The sequence below is a fragment of the Eretmochelys imbricata genome, chromosome 12 (assembly GCF_965152235.1).
Source record: "Eretmochelys imbricata isolate rEreImb1 chromosome 12, rEreImb1.hap1, whole genome shotgun sequence".
Classification (NCBI taxonomy): Eukaryota; Metazoa; Chordata; order Testudines; family Cheloniidae; genus Eretmochelys; species Eretmochelys imbricata.
In genome coordinates, this window is record NC_135583.1 from 8,595,551 (window position 1) to 8,607,881 (window position 12,331).

The 12,331-nt window shown below is 45.7% G+C and overlaps 1 protein-coding gene across 1 annotated transcript in view; it reads left to right on the forward strand.

Moving 5' to 3' along the window:
* The first annotated feature begins 6,838 nt into the window (after positions 1-6,838).
* Positions 6,839-12,331, forward strand: part of BBS2 (Bardet-Biedl syndrome 2) — a 31,285-nt gene continuing 25,792 nt past the window's right edge. Inside the window, exons 1-2 of the mRNA XM_077831498.1 lie at positions 6,839-7,047; positions 11,929-12,156. Of these exons, the coding sequence (XP_077687624.1) occupies positions 6,931-7,047; positions 11,929-12,156 (345 nt within the window). The 5' untranslated portion in view covers positions 6,839-6,930. The remainder of the gene's footprint in view (positions 7,048-11,928; positions 12,157-12,331) is intronic.

The following is a 12,331-nucleotide window of genomic DNA, read 5'->3' on the forward strand; positions in this document are numbered from 1 at the left end:
GAACAATGTGGCAGTCAAGAATGGTCTTTTATGATAATATGTATGTAGTGACTTTCCTGGGAAATATCTAGGGGGAGGTGAAGCAAATTTCCCACCTCTGCTTATGCAAAAAACTCAGCCTTTTGAAACTATGCCTCGAGGAGAAGGTGATTGTCTATTATTTCCTGTTCCAGAAAGCTGGAGATCAAAGGCCAAAGCTGTATTAAAGAAACATGCCAAGCTGCCCAGTCAGTGTGTCTGTTTTCACCTGAGGCTATTATGACTTTGTAACCACAGAAAAACCCCTTGCTGAGGCTGGAAGGACTGACTCCGACCAGAGCCCTTGTTGGAGAGGGGTGTGGGTGTGCGTGTGTGTGTGTGAGAGAGAGAGAGATCTGGTAAGTTTATTAGTATGCCTGTAGGTTCTTCTATTGTTTTATTATGTTTTCTTTCTAATGCTTTCACGTTAAGAATAAATGTGCTTGCTGATAAAGGGTGGTGTGATAACTTATAACTGCTGGCAATCACCACTGTTCATCACCTTTGGAGAGAAAGAAAAGCTCAGACACTGGCCTCTTTAGGCAGTCTGGCTTGCTGGGGATATCACAGTGTAGCTGGGGAACTGTGAAGCCTGTAAACAACCCAGATCAGGAGGGAGAGAGACAACAGGGCTCTGCCCAAGAGAGGTGACGGGTGAGGAGCCTGGAGCGTGTGCCCTCACGGCACTATAGATGGAGAATGCAGATGCAGTTGCCTTGAACCGTGACACTGTGTAGGGTTCAAACAGAGGAGGGGAGTGGGATGAAATTAGAGCATAGATATAGGGTCCAATCCTACAACCTCCTTTGATGAACTGGGCATCCCTGAGCATGTAAGGTGCTGAGCGCCTCCTGTGAAATGCTGAGCCCTCACCTCTGACTGAAACACCATCACAACTGGCACCTTTATTGGCAGTCTCAGCCATGGTAACCTCTGGAGATTGTCCCTCCTGGTCAGGGTTGAAGCACTTTACCAAGCTTTCTTGGAAAGCTCTCGCTGTTGTTACTGATATTGCAAGTGCTGGCATGTGCTATACGTACCGTGATAATTTGTTCGTCTCTAAGGTGCCACAAGTCCTCCTTTTCTTTTTGAGAATACAGACTAACATGGCTGCTACTCTGAAACATGCTCAAGTAGTTTAATTAGTAATGGTCCTTTATTTGCCTACCAGTTTGTTAATGAATATATTTGCTAATATCTACAGGTGCTCACTGAGTTTTTGATAAGCAAATTTTAGATATCAAAAGAAATAAAATATAGGTGCCAAGATCACCCGCTTATTTCAAGCACAAGAACAGGAACGCACCAGTGTAAAATAGCAAAGCAGCACTAAATTGGGAAAAACAATCCCACCACAGAGTGAGAACATGAGATCATTCCAACCCCACTTTGAAATCTTCTGACACAGGTTACAGCATTACAAGTTGCTATATCCTTTGGAAATCATCACCACAGTACCCAAGTGCATGGGAAGCACGGGTTGTCCACTCCTAAGATTTGGTCCTGGGTGGTACACTTGTCACTGTTGTAAACTCTACAATAGAGGCAGTCCAAGTACTATGAACCGTGGTGTGAATTCATGAAGGACACTAAGCCATTTCAAAATCTCATTACATTGGTTCGGTTGCTTCCGAGGTATAGGCTTGCAATACATTAGCAATGACTTTGCTTTTGCTGTGGGATATTCTGTTACAAAGCTACAGTAAACCCTTTGTCTCTATGCTGATGCCTAAAGGCTGCTCCAGGGATTTAAAAGGAAATAAAAGTAGGGGAGAAGGGTCCCTAGATAGACGCTGTGATTTAGAACAGCTCAATAGCAGATAATATTTCATATGAAAACCTTTTAAAAAATAAAATCAATGCCTAATGGATTAGAAGATTGAGCTCTGGAATTTAATTAACAAATTTATTTTTTTTTAAATGGAACAAAAATCAGCTGTGTTGAGAGACATTTAAAAAAAACCCTTTTATTCAAAGGTGTCTTGTATGAGAAACACATTCAGAACCTTTACCCTCACCTTTTTCCTATGTAGCTTGTCCCTCTAACATTTTGTTAGTAGATCTATGAAAATATTTTTAAATTATTTTATTTTCAGCAAACAATGGATGGTGTGTATTTTGTATGGCTGTTCTCTCTTAATGCAATTAATTACCAGATGACATGGCTGTGACTGTCTCCCTCTTCTGGATGACCTACAAGGCAGATAAAAGCCTACTACAACTGCTAGCTGGTATAGATTCTCTCTTACTTCCATTGTTTCTCATGCTTGAGGGGTGCTGTGTCTTTGCAGCCTAAGTTCCCAATTTTTCCCCCAGATGCTGCATGAGTGCTATCTAACTATAGACACTGATATCTGTATGGAGGCAGCCAATGGATTTGAATGCACCTACTTATATACCAAAACCGGTTTTTCCACACAATTCTGCAAAACCATTTTAGGTTCCAGAGTGGTAATTCAACTACTCACACCTGAGAAAACATCAGGATGGTGTCATATTTATATATCAATAGCTGACATTTATTTTCATAGAAAAAAGAATAAAAAGCTAAGACCCCAGTCTTACAACGGGTCTGTGTGGGTACAGGGGTCTGCCTGCCCAGATCCAGATGCAGGCTTAGAGCCTAGCAGAACTGTGATTGATTTTGCACTTAAGATAGTAGTCAGCTAAAGGCACGTGGCTCTTATATGTATACAGGATCACACTTTTGAAACCAAGGGAAATAAATTCAAAAATGACAGAAAAGAAAAATTATAGTTTGGATTTTAAAAGCCCCAAAACCAGGAAATTCTAAATTACAGCTCTATAAACAACCATAATTCAGCCAGATTATATACATTAACATCCTATAGCAGTGGAAACAAAAGTAATATATATGTTAGGCCATATTCTATATAGAGAGAGAGAGAGCGCATGCGAACGAGAACACACTATAACCTTGAATTTCCATGTGTTTAAAATTTTACCTATCTGTAACATTACATTACCATAGCTTTTTCCTTTTAATAGCTCCACTTGATTGGCTTTACACCACCGTGAAAGAACATACTCCAAATTCCCAGGCCTTGGACTAATGATTTTGCTGTTACATTCCCTGAAAAGACAGTAGTAGTTTCTGGACTTTTGAAACGACCTGTTGATGATTAGAGTTTATGCTGGCATTATACCCAAGGACTGTTATGCAAACCCTTACTCACACGAGGCATCTCATTGGCTACAACAGTTTGCAAGACTGGACTTGAAAGTTGTACTTATCCACAACAGTTACAAAAAAGGAAAAGCTTCTCTTTAATATGCTGCATACTGCATCTGCCTCATTATTAGACAATATAGTGACACATTTAGATAGTTTCCAGAAGACTTCATAAAAACTATTCAAAAAGCAAAAGCTTGTTTCCACATTTAGAGTCGCATGATTTCACCTAAACTTGAACCAAAGCCAGGCCTGCAATGTGCAACCCAGTTTGTATTGATTGTTTTGTTGTTTTTCACATGAATGCTCCCTTTGAGATCTCATCATTCAAATTCAGAACAGTACAGCTACTGTTGACCAGTGTCCTACAAACAAAAAATCACAGGGTTTTATAATGCAGTCCATAAAATTAGCAATCAGGGGGTAATATGCTACCTATTTCTAGATGCGAATCAGGAAGTGCTAACTGGCTTTTCTAAAAGCAACTTAACTTTTTCATGCAAGTGATTTGAAAGTCTTTTCAGAGAAAGGAAGAAAAATTGAGCAGGAACAAAGACTTTTCCCAGTGGACCAGACCACTAGTTTATCGAGCTTGGTATAGTGCTTCTGGCAGCAGCCAACAAATGATACTTGTGAGAAAGATGAAAACCTTCCATAATGCACCTCACCAGTTGTACAATGCAGATGGAGGAAATTTTCCTTCTTCATCTCTGCAGACAACTGGATCATACCCTAAAGCCTGAGAGCTGAATACCCTTATAATTATGTCAGCTACAAAAGTTATTCATGGTAATTATATTGTTCTGTTCTTTTTAAAACCTAACCATGTTATTGTTCAAAGCATTTCAGATCACTTCTAAAAATCACATCAATAAGGCCTTGCAGCCTTGGACAGATTATTCCTATAAAGACTGTTCTTCATATCCCAACCTTACTGGACAGCCTGATTTTCCTGCCAGCCAACCCCATAACCTGGCTTTGCTTAACAGACCTTTGCCTCCTAGCTCTGCTTCAGAAATATTCCTTGATATTTCACTGCAGAGAGTAGATTGGACTCCAGCTCTTCTGCCTGTGCATTTTAATTAAGATTTTTGATAAATCAGTTACTTTTTCTACCCCAATTTGCCCCTGGACCCTCAAACGTTTTTTTACTTCAAATCCAGTACACAATGTGAATATGTGCACCAACATATTACTCATTCGTATGTGGTCAGGTGCCGTGTTTCAATCCTGTCCCAAGAACACATGCTCATATTCTGTTTGACTGATAGTAAGCAAACATCAACAACTGTCAGTACAAAATGGCAAAATAATGTTGAAACATTCTCAAATATGGCTCTGAAGGGTGGGTTAGCCACGGAATAGATGATTTGATGGCTAAAGCACAGAACTGGGCATTGTTAAAGCTTGTACTATTCCCAACTGTACCACCAAGTCACTGTGTGACCTTGGGAAAATCATTTAGGGCCAATTTCAGCAAAGCAGTGAAGCACATGCTTTACAAAATGACTAGGGATGAGATTATTCACATATTTAAAGTTAAGCACTTGCTTCAGTGCTTCACTGAATCTGGGCCATAATAGCTCTGTGTGTCAGTTTCCCTGTTTGTAAAATATGGATAACACTTTCCTAGCTCACAGGGACATTGTGAGACTTAATTGAATGAGGGTGAAATTTACCATGGTACAGACTGTTGGAGTAAGGCCCTCCACTCCACTGAAAACCTGCATAGAGACAGCTGGCTGATGAGCACAGATCCTAGTTTTCTGTGATAAAAAAATCCAGCAAAATTCTCCGATTAAAAAAACGAAAACAAAAAACAATAAAAATCCATGATTATAATGAAATAGGCCATGGGGGCTCGGGTGGTTAGCCCTGGGCCGCCAGCCCTGGGCAGCTGGAGCTCCGGGCAGTCGGCCCTAGGTGGCTGGGGCTTGGGCTGTCAGCCTCAGGCTGCAGTAGTAAAAACTAAAGATTCTCTGTAAAAATGCAAATTCTGTGTTTTTCCCTCGCAAACGCATTTATAGGATCCCTGCTGACGAGTGCCCCTGCTGTGGGAAGAGTGTCTATATTGGTCTTATCTATGCCAGCATGAAAGGTCACTTTGTGGATGGATTCAGGGAGGGCCACTGATCCATGTTAATACAGACCTTAACCTGGGCAACTGCTTGTGGAGGGAGGGGCTGTGATTGCTACTGCAGTCCAACAGGCCGCAGGGAGCAGTCCATCCTGGCCTGAATTTCACCTCTCCACTCCTATGTATTTGGGCTTTATGTGAGCAAGTGAATTTCCCCCTAATGTTTGTAAAGTAATTTGAGGGCTGCAGTAGGAAGGAGCCCCAGAAGTGCAAAGTACTATTATTAATGTATCTTAAATCTTCAGATTTAGTATTGAGTACTTGCCCTATGGAATCTAGAAGTACAAGTACAGAGCCCAGGGCACTGGCTCTGAATGGTAACCCCACTAGCCCTGGCTTCCCACCTCGGCATCATGATGCTCTAGATTGCATTAGGATATGGCTATTGGGAAGAATGCCACGGAGGTTACCAGGAGATTGAAGTGAAATCGGCACGTGGATATTTTGGATGAGCAGAGCTGGCTCTACTCTCCTAACTCCACTTCTCCCTCTTAATTCCCCTCTCCATCATATACTTCCCCCGATCTGCCCATACTTCCTTTTGTAGCTGTTTCCACCTCCTCCTTCTCTTGCCAACTGCCCCACCTCCTGCTTCCCTTGCCAACTGCCCCATCTCCTGCTTCCCTTGCCAACTGCCCCCTGCCCCACCCCACTGCCAACTGCCCCACCCCCTCCTTCCCCTCTGCCAACTGCCCCACCCCCTGCTTCCCCTCTGCCAACTGCCCCTTGCCCCACCCTTCTGCCAACTGCCCCACCCCCTGCTTCCCTTGCCAACTGCCCCTTGCCCCACCCCTCTGCCAACTGCCCCACCTCCTGCTTCCCTTGCCAACTGCCCCTTGCCCCACCCCTCTGCCAACTGCCCCACCCCCTGCTTCCCTTGCCAACTGCCCCACCCCCGCTTCCCTTGCCAACTGCCCCTTGCCCCACCCCTCTGCCAACTGCCCCATCTCCTGCTTCCCTTGCCAACTGCCCCCTGCCCCACCCCTCTGCCAACTGCCCCACCCCCTCCTTCCCCTCTGCCAACTGCCCCACCTCCTGCTTCCCTTGCCGACTGCCCCTTGCCCCACCCCTCTGCCAACTGCCCCACCTCCTGCTTCCCTTGCCAACTGCCCCCTGCCCCACCCCTCTGCCAACTGCCCCACCCCCTCCTTCCCCTCTGCCAACTGCCCCACCCCCGCTTCCCTTGCCGACTGCCCCTTGCCCCACCCCTCTGCCAACTGCCCCACCTCCTCCTTCCCCTCTGCCAACTGCCCCACCCCCGCTTCCCTTGCCAACTGCCCCACCTCCTCCTTCCCCTCTGCCAACTGCCCCACCCCCGCTTCCCTTGCCGACTGCCCCCTGCCCCACCTCCTGCTTCCCTTGCCAGTGCCCCCGCGGCCAAATTCCCCCTTGACCCATCCGCCTCCCGCCCGCTCCCCCCGCAGCCCGGCCTGCCCCGCGGCTGACGCTGCGGCGTCGACTCGGCGCCTCCCCCGCCGGAGCGGGGCGGAGGCAGCGCTAGGCCGCGGCGCGCTGGGCCGGCGGGCCCCGAGTGGCGGTTGCCCGGCTGCTGCCCCGCCCGGAGGCCGGCGCCGCCGCCGCGATGCTGGTGCCCGTGTTCACCCTGAAGCTCAACCACAGGATCCTGCCCCGCACGGTGGCGCTGGGCCAGTACGATGGGACCCACCCGTGCCTGGCGGGCGCCACCCAAGCGGGCAAGGTAACCGCCCACGGGCCCCCGGAGACTGCCCCCGCTCCCCGCCACCGGGGCATCCACCCCCCCCCCCCCGAGACGGGAGCATCCCCCTGAAAACTCCCGCCGAGACTGCCCCCCCCCGAGACTGTCCCTGCTCCCCACCACTGGGACATCGCCCCATCCCCGAGACTGCCCCTGCTCCCCATCACCCCCCGAGACTGCCCCTGCTCCCCGCCACAGGGACCCCCAGGGAGACAGCCCTGCCCATGGGGATGCCCTGAGACTTCCCCCACTTCCCACCACAGGAACCTCCCATGGAGACAGCCCTGCACCCGGGGACCCCCTGAGACTGCCCTCACTCCCTGCCCATGGCCGCCCCCCAAGACTGCCCCCCAATGTCTGCCATGGGGACCCCAGGGAGAGAGCACTGCACATGAGGAACCCCAGGGAGACAGTCCCACTCCCTGCATATGGGGTCCCCCTTGAGATTGCCACCACTTCTTGCCATGAAGACTCCCTTGAGACTCTCCTAAGCCCTGACACAGGAACCCCCATGGAGATGGGGACCCCCCGAGACTGCCCTCACTCCCTGCCACAGGGATCCCCATGGAGACACCCACAGACATAGACACCCACCCCTGACATGTCCCCCAGTCCCTTCCATGGAGAAACCCCTGGACAGAGGGACCCCTCCATAGAGACAGCCATAGACAGGGGGACCCTACTCTGGAGACTGCTCCAAATCCCTGCCAGAGACACCCATAGACCTAGGGCCCCCCTCAGATGCCTCCCTGCTCCCCACCACAGGGACCCCTTACAGAAGCACCCACAGGCACATCTGCCCCACAGAGACTCCCCCTAATCCTTGCTATGGGGATCCCTCACCCTGGAGACACCTATGGACATGGGGACCCCTACCCACTCACTCCAACATCCCCAGTCCCTGCCAAAGGGACACTGCCTTGCTGAGGCACCCCTAGGCACAGAGTCTCCCCGCTCCCCTGGCATCTGGTGACTTCAGTGGGATCTGTGGGTATTCACGACCTGTGAAAATCAGACCATTAATTCATATCCACAGTAAACCTTGCAAAGCTTGTACTGGTCAGAGCAACAAATACAAACCCATTTCTTTCCATGCCAACAGCAACAAATATGAGGTCAGCTGCCACACCTTCCCTCGCAACCCTTCGCTGTGAAATGACTCTTCATTGTTTGTCATACACAGTAACTTCCAGGGGAGGAAAACCCTAATTGAACAATGCTCCTACAAGAAGAAATGAAAACACCTAATCTGAAAACAATTTTTGGCTCATGTCTGCCAGGGTTTTAGTGTCAGCTAAAAGCCTTGTTTTTCCATGCACATGATTCTTACGAGCCTCCTTTTTTCTCCTCCCTGAGGTGTCCGTAGTGGCTTTGGCTGCCTTTCTTTTACAGAAAGAAGGATGAGATGCTGCTTTCACAGCTTGTACTGTGGAGCTTGTAGTGGATGGGTCTGGTGTTGCCTAAGCCAGCTCAGCAAAATACATGACAACTCTTTCCTTTTCTCATCCCTTTAAAGCAGTGTTTCCCAAACTTGGGACACCACTTTTACAGGGAAAGCCCCTGGCGGGCCTGGCTGCTTTGTTTATGTGCCATGTCCGCAGGTTTGGCTGATCCCAGCTCTGGGCACAGTGAACAGCGGCCAGTGGGAGCTGGGATCAGCCAAACCTGCGGACATGGCAGGTAAACAAATGGGCCGGGCCCACTAGGGACTTTCCCTGCACAAGCTGCATCCCAAGGTTGGGAAACACTGCTTTAAAGGATGAGGACCAGAGAGCTGATCCTGCAATCAGTGAAGCCAATGAGAATTTTGGCATTGACTTCAGTGGGAGCAGGATTGGGCCTGGAAAAATTTGCTGTCTGCTGTGGTTGATTTTATGATACCTTCTGATTGCTGAAAATTGGTTCATTCTTAGAAAATGAAAATGTGAAACCATGAAATAAATATCCTCAAAACCCCCCTCTTTTAGCAGCCTGTGCAGTATTATACAGGCTGATAGCCAGAAGCTCTTATTTACCATTAATATTTTTGGCTCTTGTATCTTGGCAACACTGCAGCCCTAGAGTAGGCATGTCTACACTAGAATTATTGATCTAAAATTTCCCACTGTTGCATTCTGCTGGTGTTTAACCATCGTATCATCTGCAGCATTAGATGAAACACTGGTTAAAACACAAGTGGTTGGTCTGCACTAGCTCTCCCAACCATTGCTGCCACCAGTCGAGCTGCAACAGTGAGGAAATTGGGTTGTGTGTTTAAAGGCTAGTGTTGACCTTCTTCCCCCCCCCCCCCCAAGAGCATGATTCTGCAATGTGCTTAATACCTGCAACTCCCATTGCCTGAATTGAGGGTGCTCAGCACCCAATGGAATATGTTTAGCACATAGCAGGATCAGGCCATAAAACAGTTAAATTAATGCATCCGATGAAGTGAGCTGTAGCTCACAAAGGCTTATGCTCAGATAAATTGGTTAGTCTAAGGTGCCACAAGTCTTCCTTTTCTTTTTGCGAATACAGACTAACACGGCTGCTGCTCTGAAATACATCACTTCAGTTCATTTGGCACCTTAGCGATATTTTAAAGATTTGCGCTCATGTATGTTGTGATATTAGACTTCAGATTCTGGAAGGTCATGTGACTGTTTCTCACATTTTAACTTGTTTGTTTACCCCATAATTATTCAATGTTTTGATTGCTTCTGATGTTTCTTTTTTGTATTTTAAAAAGTCATAAGATATGTACATTTAAATCAGTGAAGCTTTTTTTTTTCAGTTCTGGTATGGCTAAAAGCAGACCTTCAGTTGCTTATATCAAGTTTTTTGGGTCCTGATTTTCTGTAACTTCCTCCAGCATCTGTGTCAGGGCTCCTTGCTTTTTTGAAATAGCAGCTGCAGAATGAAATGGTCACTGATGCCCACAGGATTCTTAAGGGCCCTGCAAAGGACTAGAGTCTTGTTAATTTCATTGTGCTGCTGCTGGGGGAAAGCCATGATCAGCAGCAGAGGCACTGAAGCTATCTGCAAACATAGAAAGACAACACTGGAAACTTAATTTTTTTAAATGAAAGGTTAAATTCTGCAAAAAAAAAAAAAAAAAAAAAATGAATGACTTAAGTCCCTACCCCACTCAAAAAAAGTTTCTAAGTTTGTTGTTAAGTGGGCAACTGTATTTTTCAAGTTGTGTGTTTTGTTATACGGTTCTCAGTTACTGTAATGGAAATTAGCATCCTCACTGACTTAACTCTGGAGATGTTGCAGTGTTAAAGGAAATGCATGTTTGCTGTAAATCAGATGACTACTTTGCAACACTGGAAAACTTTATTAAGTGCAAGCTCCACAACAGTTCTAAACCCAACAAAGGAAGTTTAACACAATTGTTAGAATAAAACATAGGCTGAAACATAAACCTACAAAAGCATAGAAATGTTGCACTTAGGCTGCTGCAATTTGCACATGATTCACCCCTGTAGTTCCCAAGCTCTTTTAGTATTATTTATTTGTATTACGGGAATGACTAGGGACCAATCAAGAACAGGGACCCATTATATTATGCACTGTATAGACAAAATAGTAGACTGTCCCTTCCCGAAAGGCCTTGCAATCTAAATAGAGAAGGGTCTATTTACAAAAAGGGTAGGGGAAAGGAATATAACACACAAACAGAGTGATTGGCTGCAAACAATTTTTTTCCTTCCCTTTTGAAGGAGATGGGGATTGGTATGTATATTAAAAAACTGTAGCAAATGCATTCTACTGTGCGAGTAGGAGGAGAATACCTTTGTCTTCACAGTTCTACTTTTAAATCCACCAGTTCCATTTGCAAACCAAGGTTCCAGGCCCTGAATCAGATCTGCTTGAGTGAACCCTTTTGCACATGCAGAGGGCCCTGGATTACAGTGGGTCTTGACACAGACAGTGCTTTCTTTGGCTGTATAGATCCAATTGCAGGATTGTGGCATAAAACTTTATTTGGGTTTTAACACAAGAAACGGTGGGGGTAAACACTGCTTCTAGGCATTTGTGTTAATTGGGCTTGGATTAATTATACTATTAAAGCATTTAACCTTGAAGATAAGTACAGAAAAAGGAGGCTAACGATTTTCCAATCTCATGTGATATTGCGCTACTTGCATAGAGTGCATAAATTACTATAATAAATTGGTTAGTCTCTAAGGTGCCACAAGCCCTCCTTTTCTTTTTGCGAAGACAGACTAACATGGCTGCTACTCTGAAACCTATAATAGCCCTGTTTTTGCTAATAACATTACCAGGAGAGACAGGGCATAATTTTCTTAATATTTTAAAAATAATCATTCTAAATACTAGAGAGACAAGATAGGTGAGGTAAAATCTTTTATTGGACCAACTTCTGTTGGAGAGAGAAACAGGCATTTGAGCCACACAGAACTCTTCAGATGTGAAGAAGAAGAATTCTGTGTGGCTCGAAAGCCCCTCTCTCTCACCAACAGAAGTTGGTCCAGTAAAAGATATTACCTCACCCATCTTGTCTCTCTAATATTCTGGGACCAACATGACTACATCTACACTGCATACCACATTCTTAGTACTCGTCAGTCTCAGTTTTCAAAATGGTTTTAACATTACTCCTCTGCAAAGCTGGCACAATTGTGCTTGTAACAAACTTTGGAAATTGCTGGTTATGTAGCGTAGAAGGTACCTAAAGGGGGTGTAAGAAACAGTGACAGCAAAAAAATAAAAATCGTAATGTGTCCATCTATCTTTGTTAGATTCCAGAACCTGTGCCTGAATACCAAGACTGTAACTCTTACTGCTTCTGAATATATGTGGTGGCTAGCAGGATTTAGGACAATCTTTGAAATGTACCTTTTGTTTTTTTTTTTACAGGTTTTTATTCATAATCCTCATGCCCGTGGCCAGCATGTAAGTGCAAATCGTATGATGCAAAGCAGCCAGGATTCTGATATTTCTCTTCTCAACATTAACCAGGGGGTCAGCTGCCTGACAGCCGGAGTGCTGAATCCCCAGCTTGGCTATGATTGTCTTCTAGTTGGAACACAGACTAATTTGTTGGCTTACGATGTGTACAACAACTCGGATTTGTTTTATAGAGAGGCAAGTTAATTTCACTCTTAGTCTTCATCTTTCTTTCTTATAAAGAAGTTTAGGAGTCATAAATTCTAAGTTTATTTATTTGATTGCTGTGCTTTTCTTTTTGCAGATCAGTGATATAATTAGATTCAGGACTTTCTGGGCAGAGGACTTGCATGTTTTGAAAATCAGTATTATA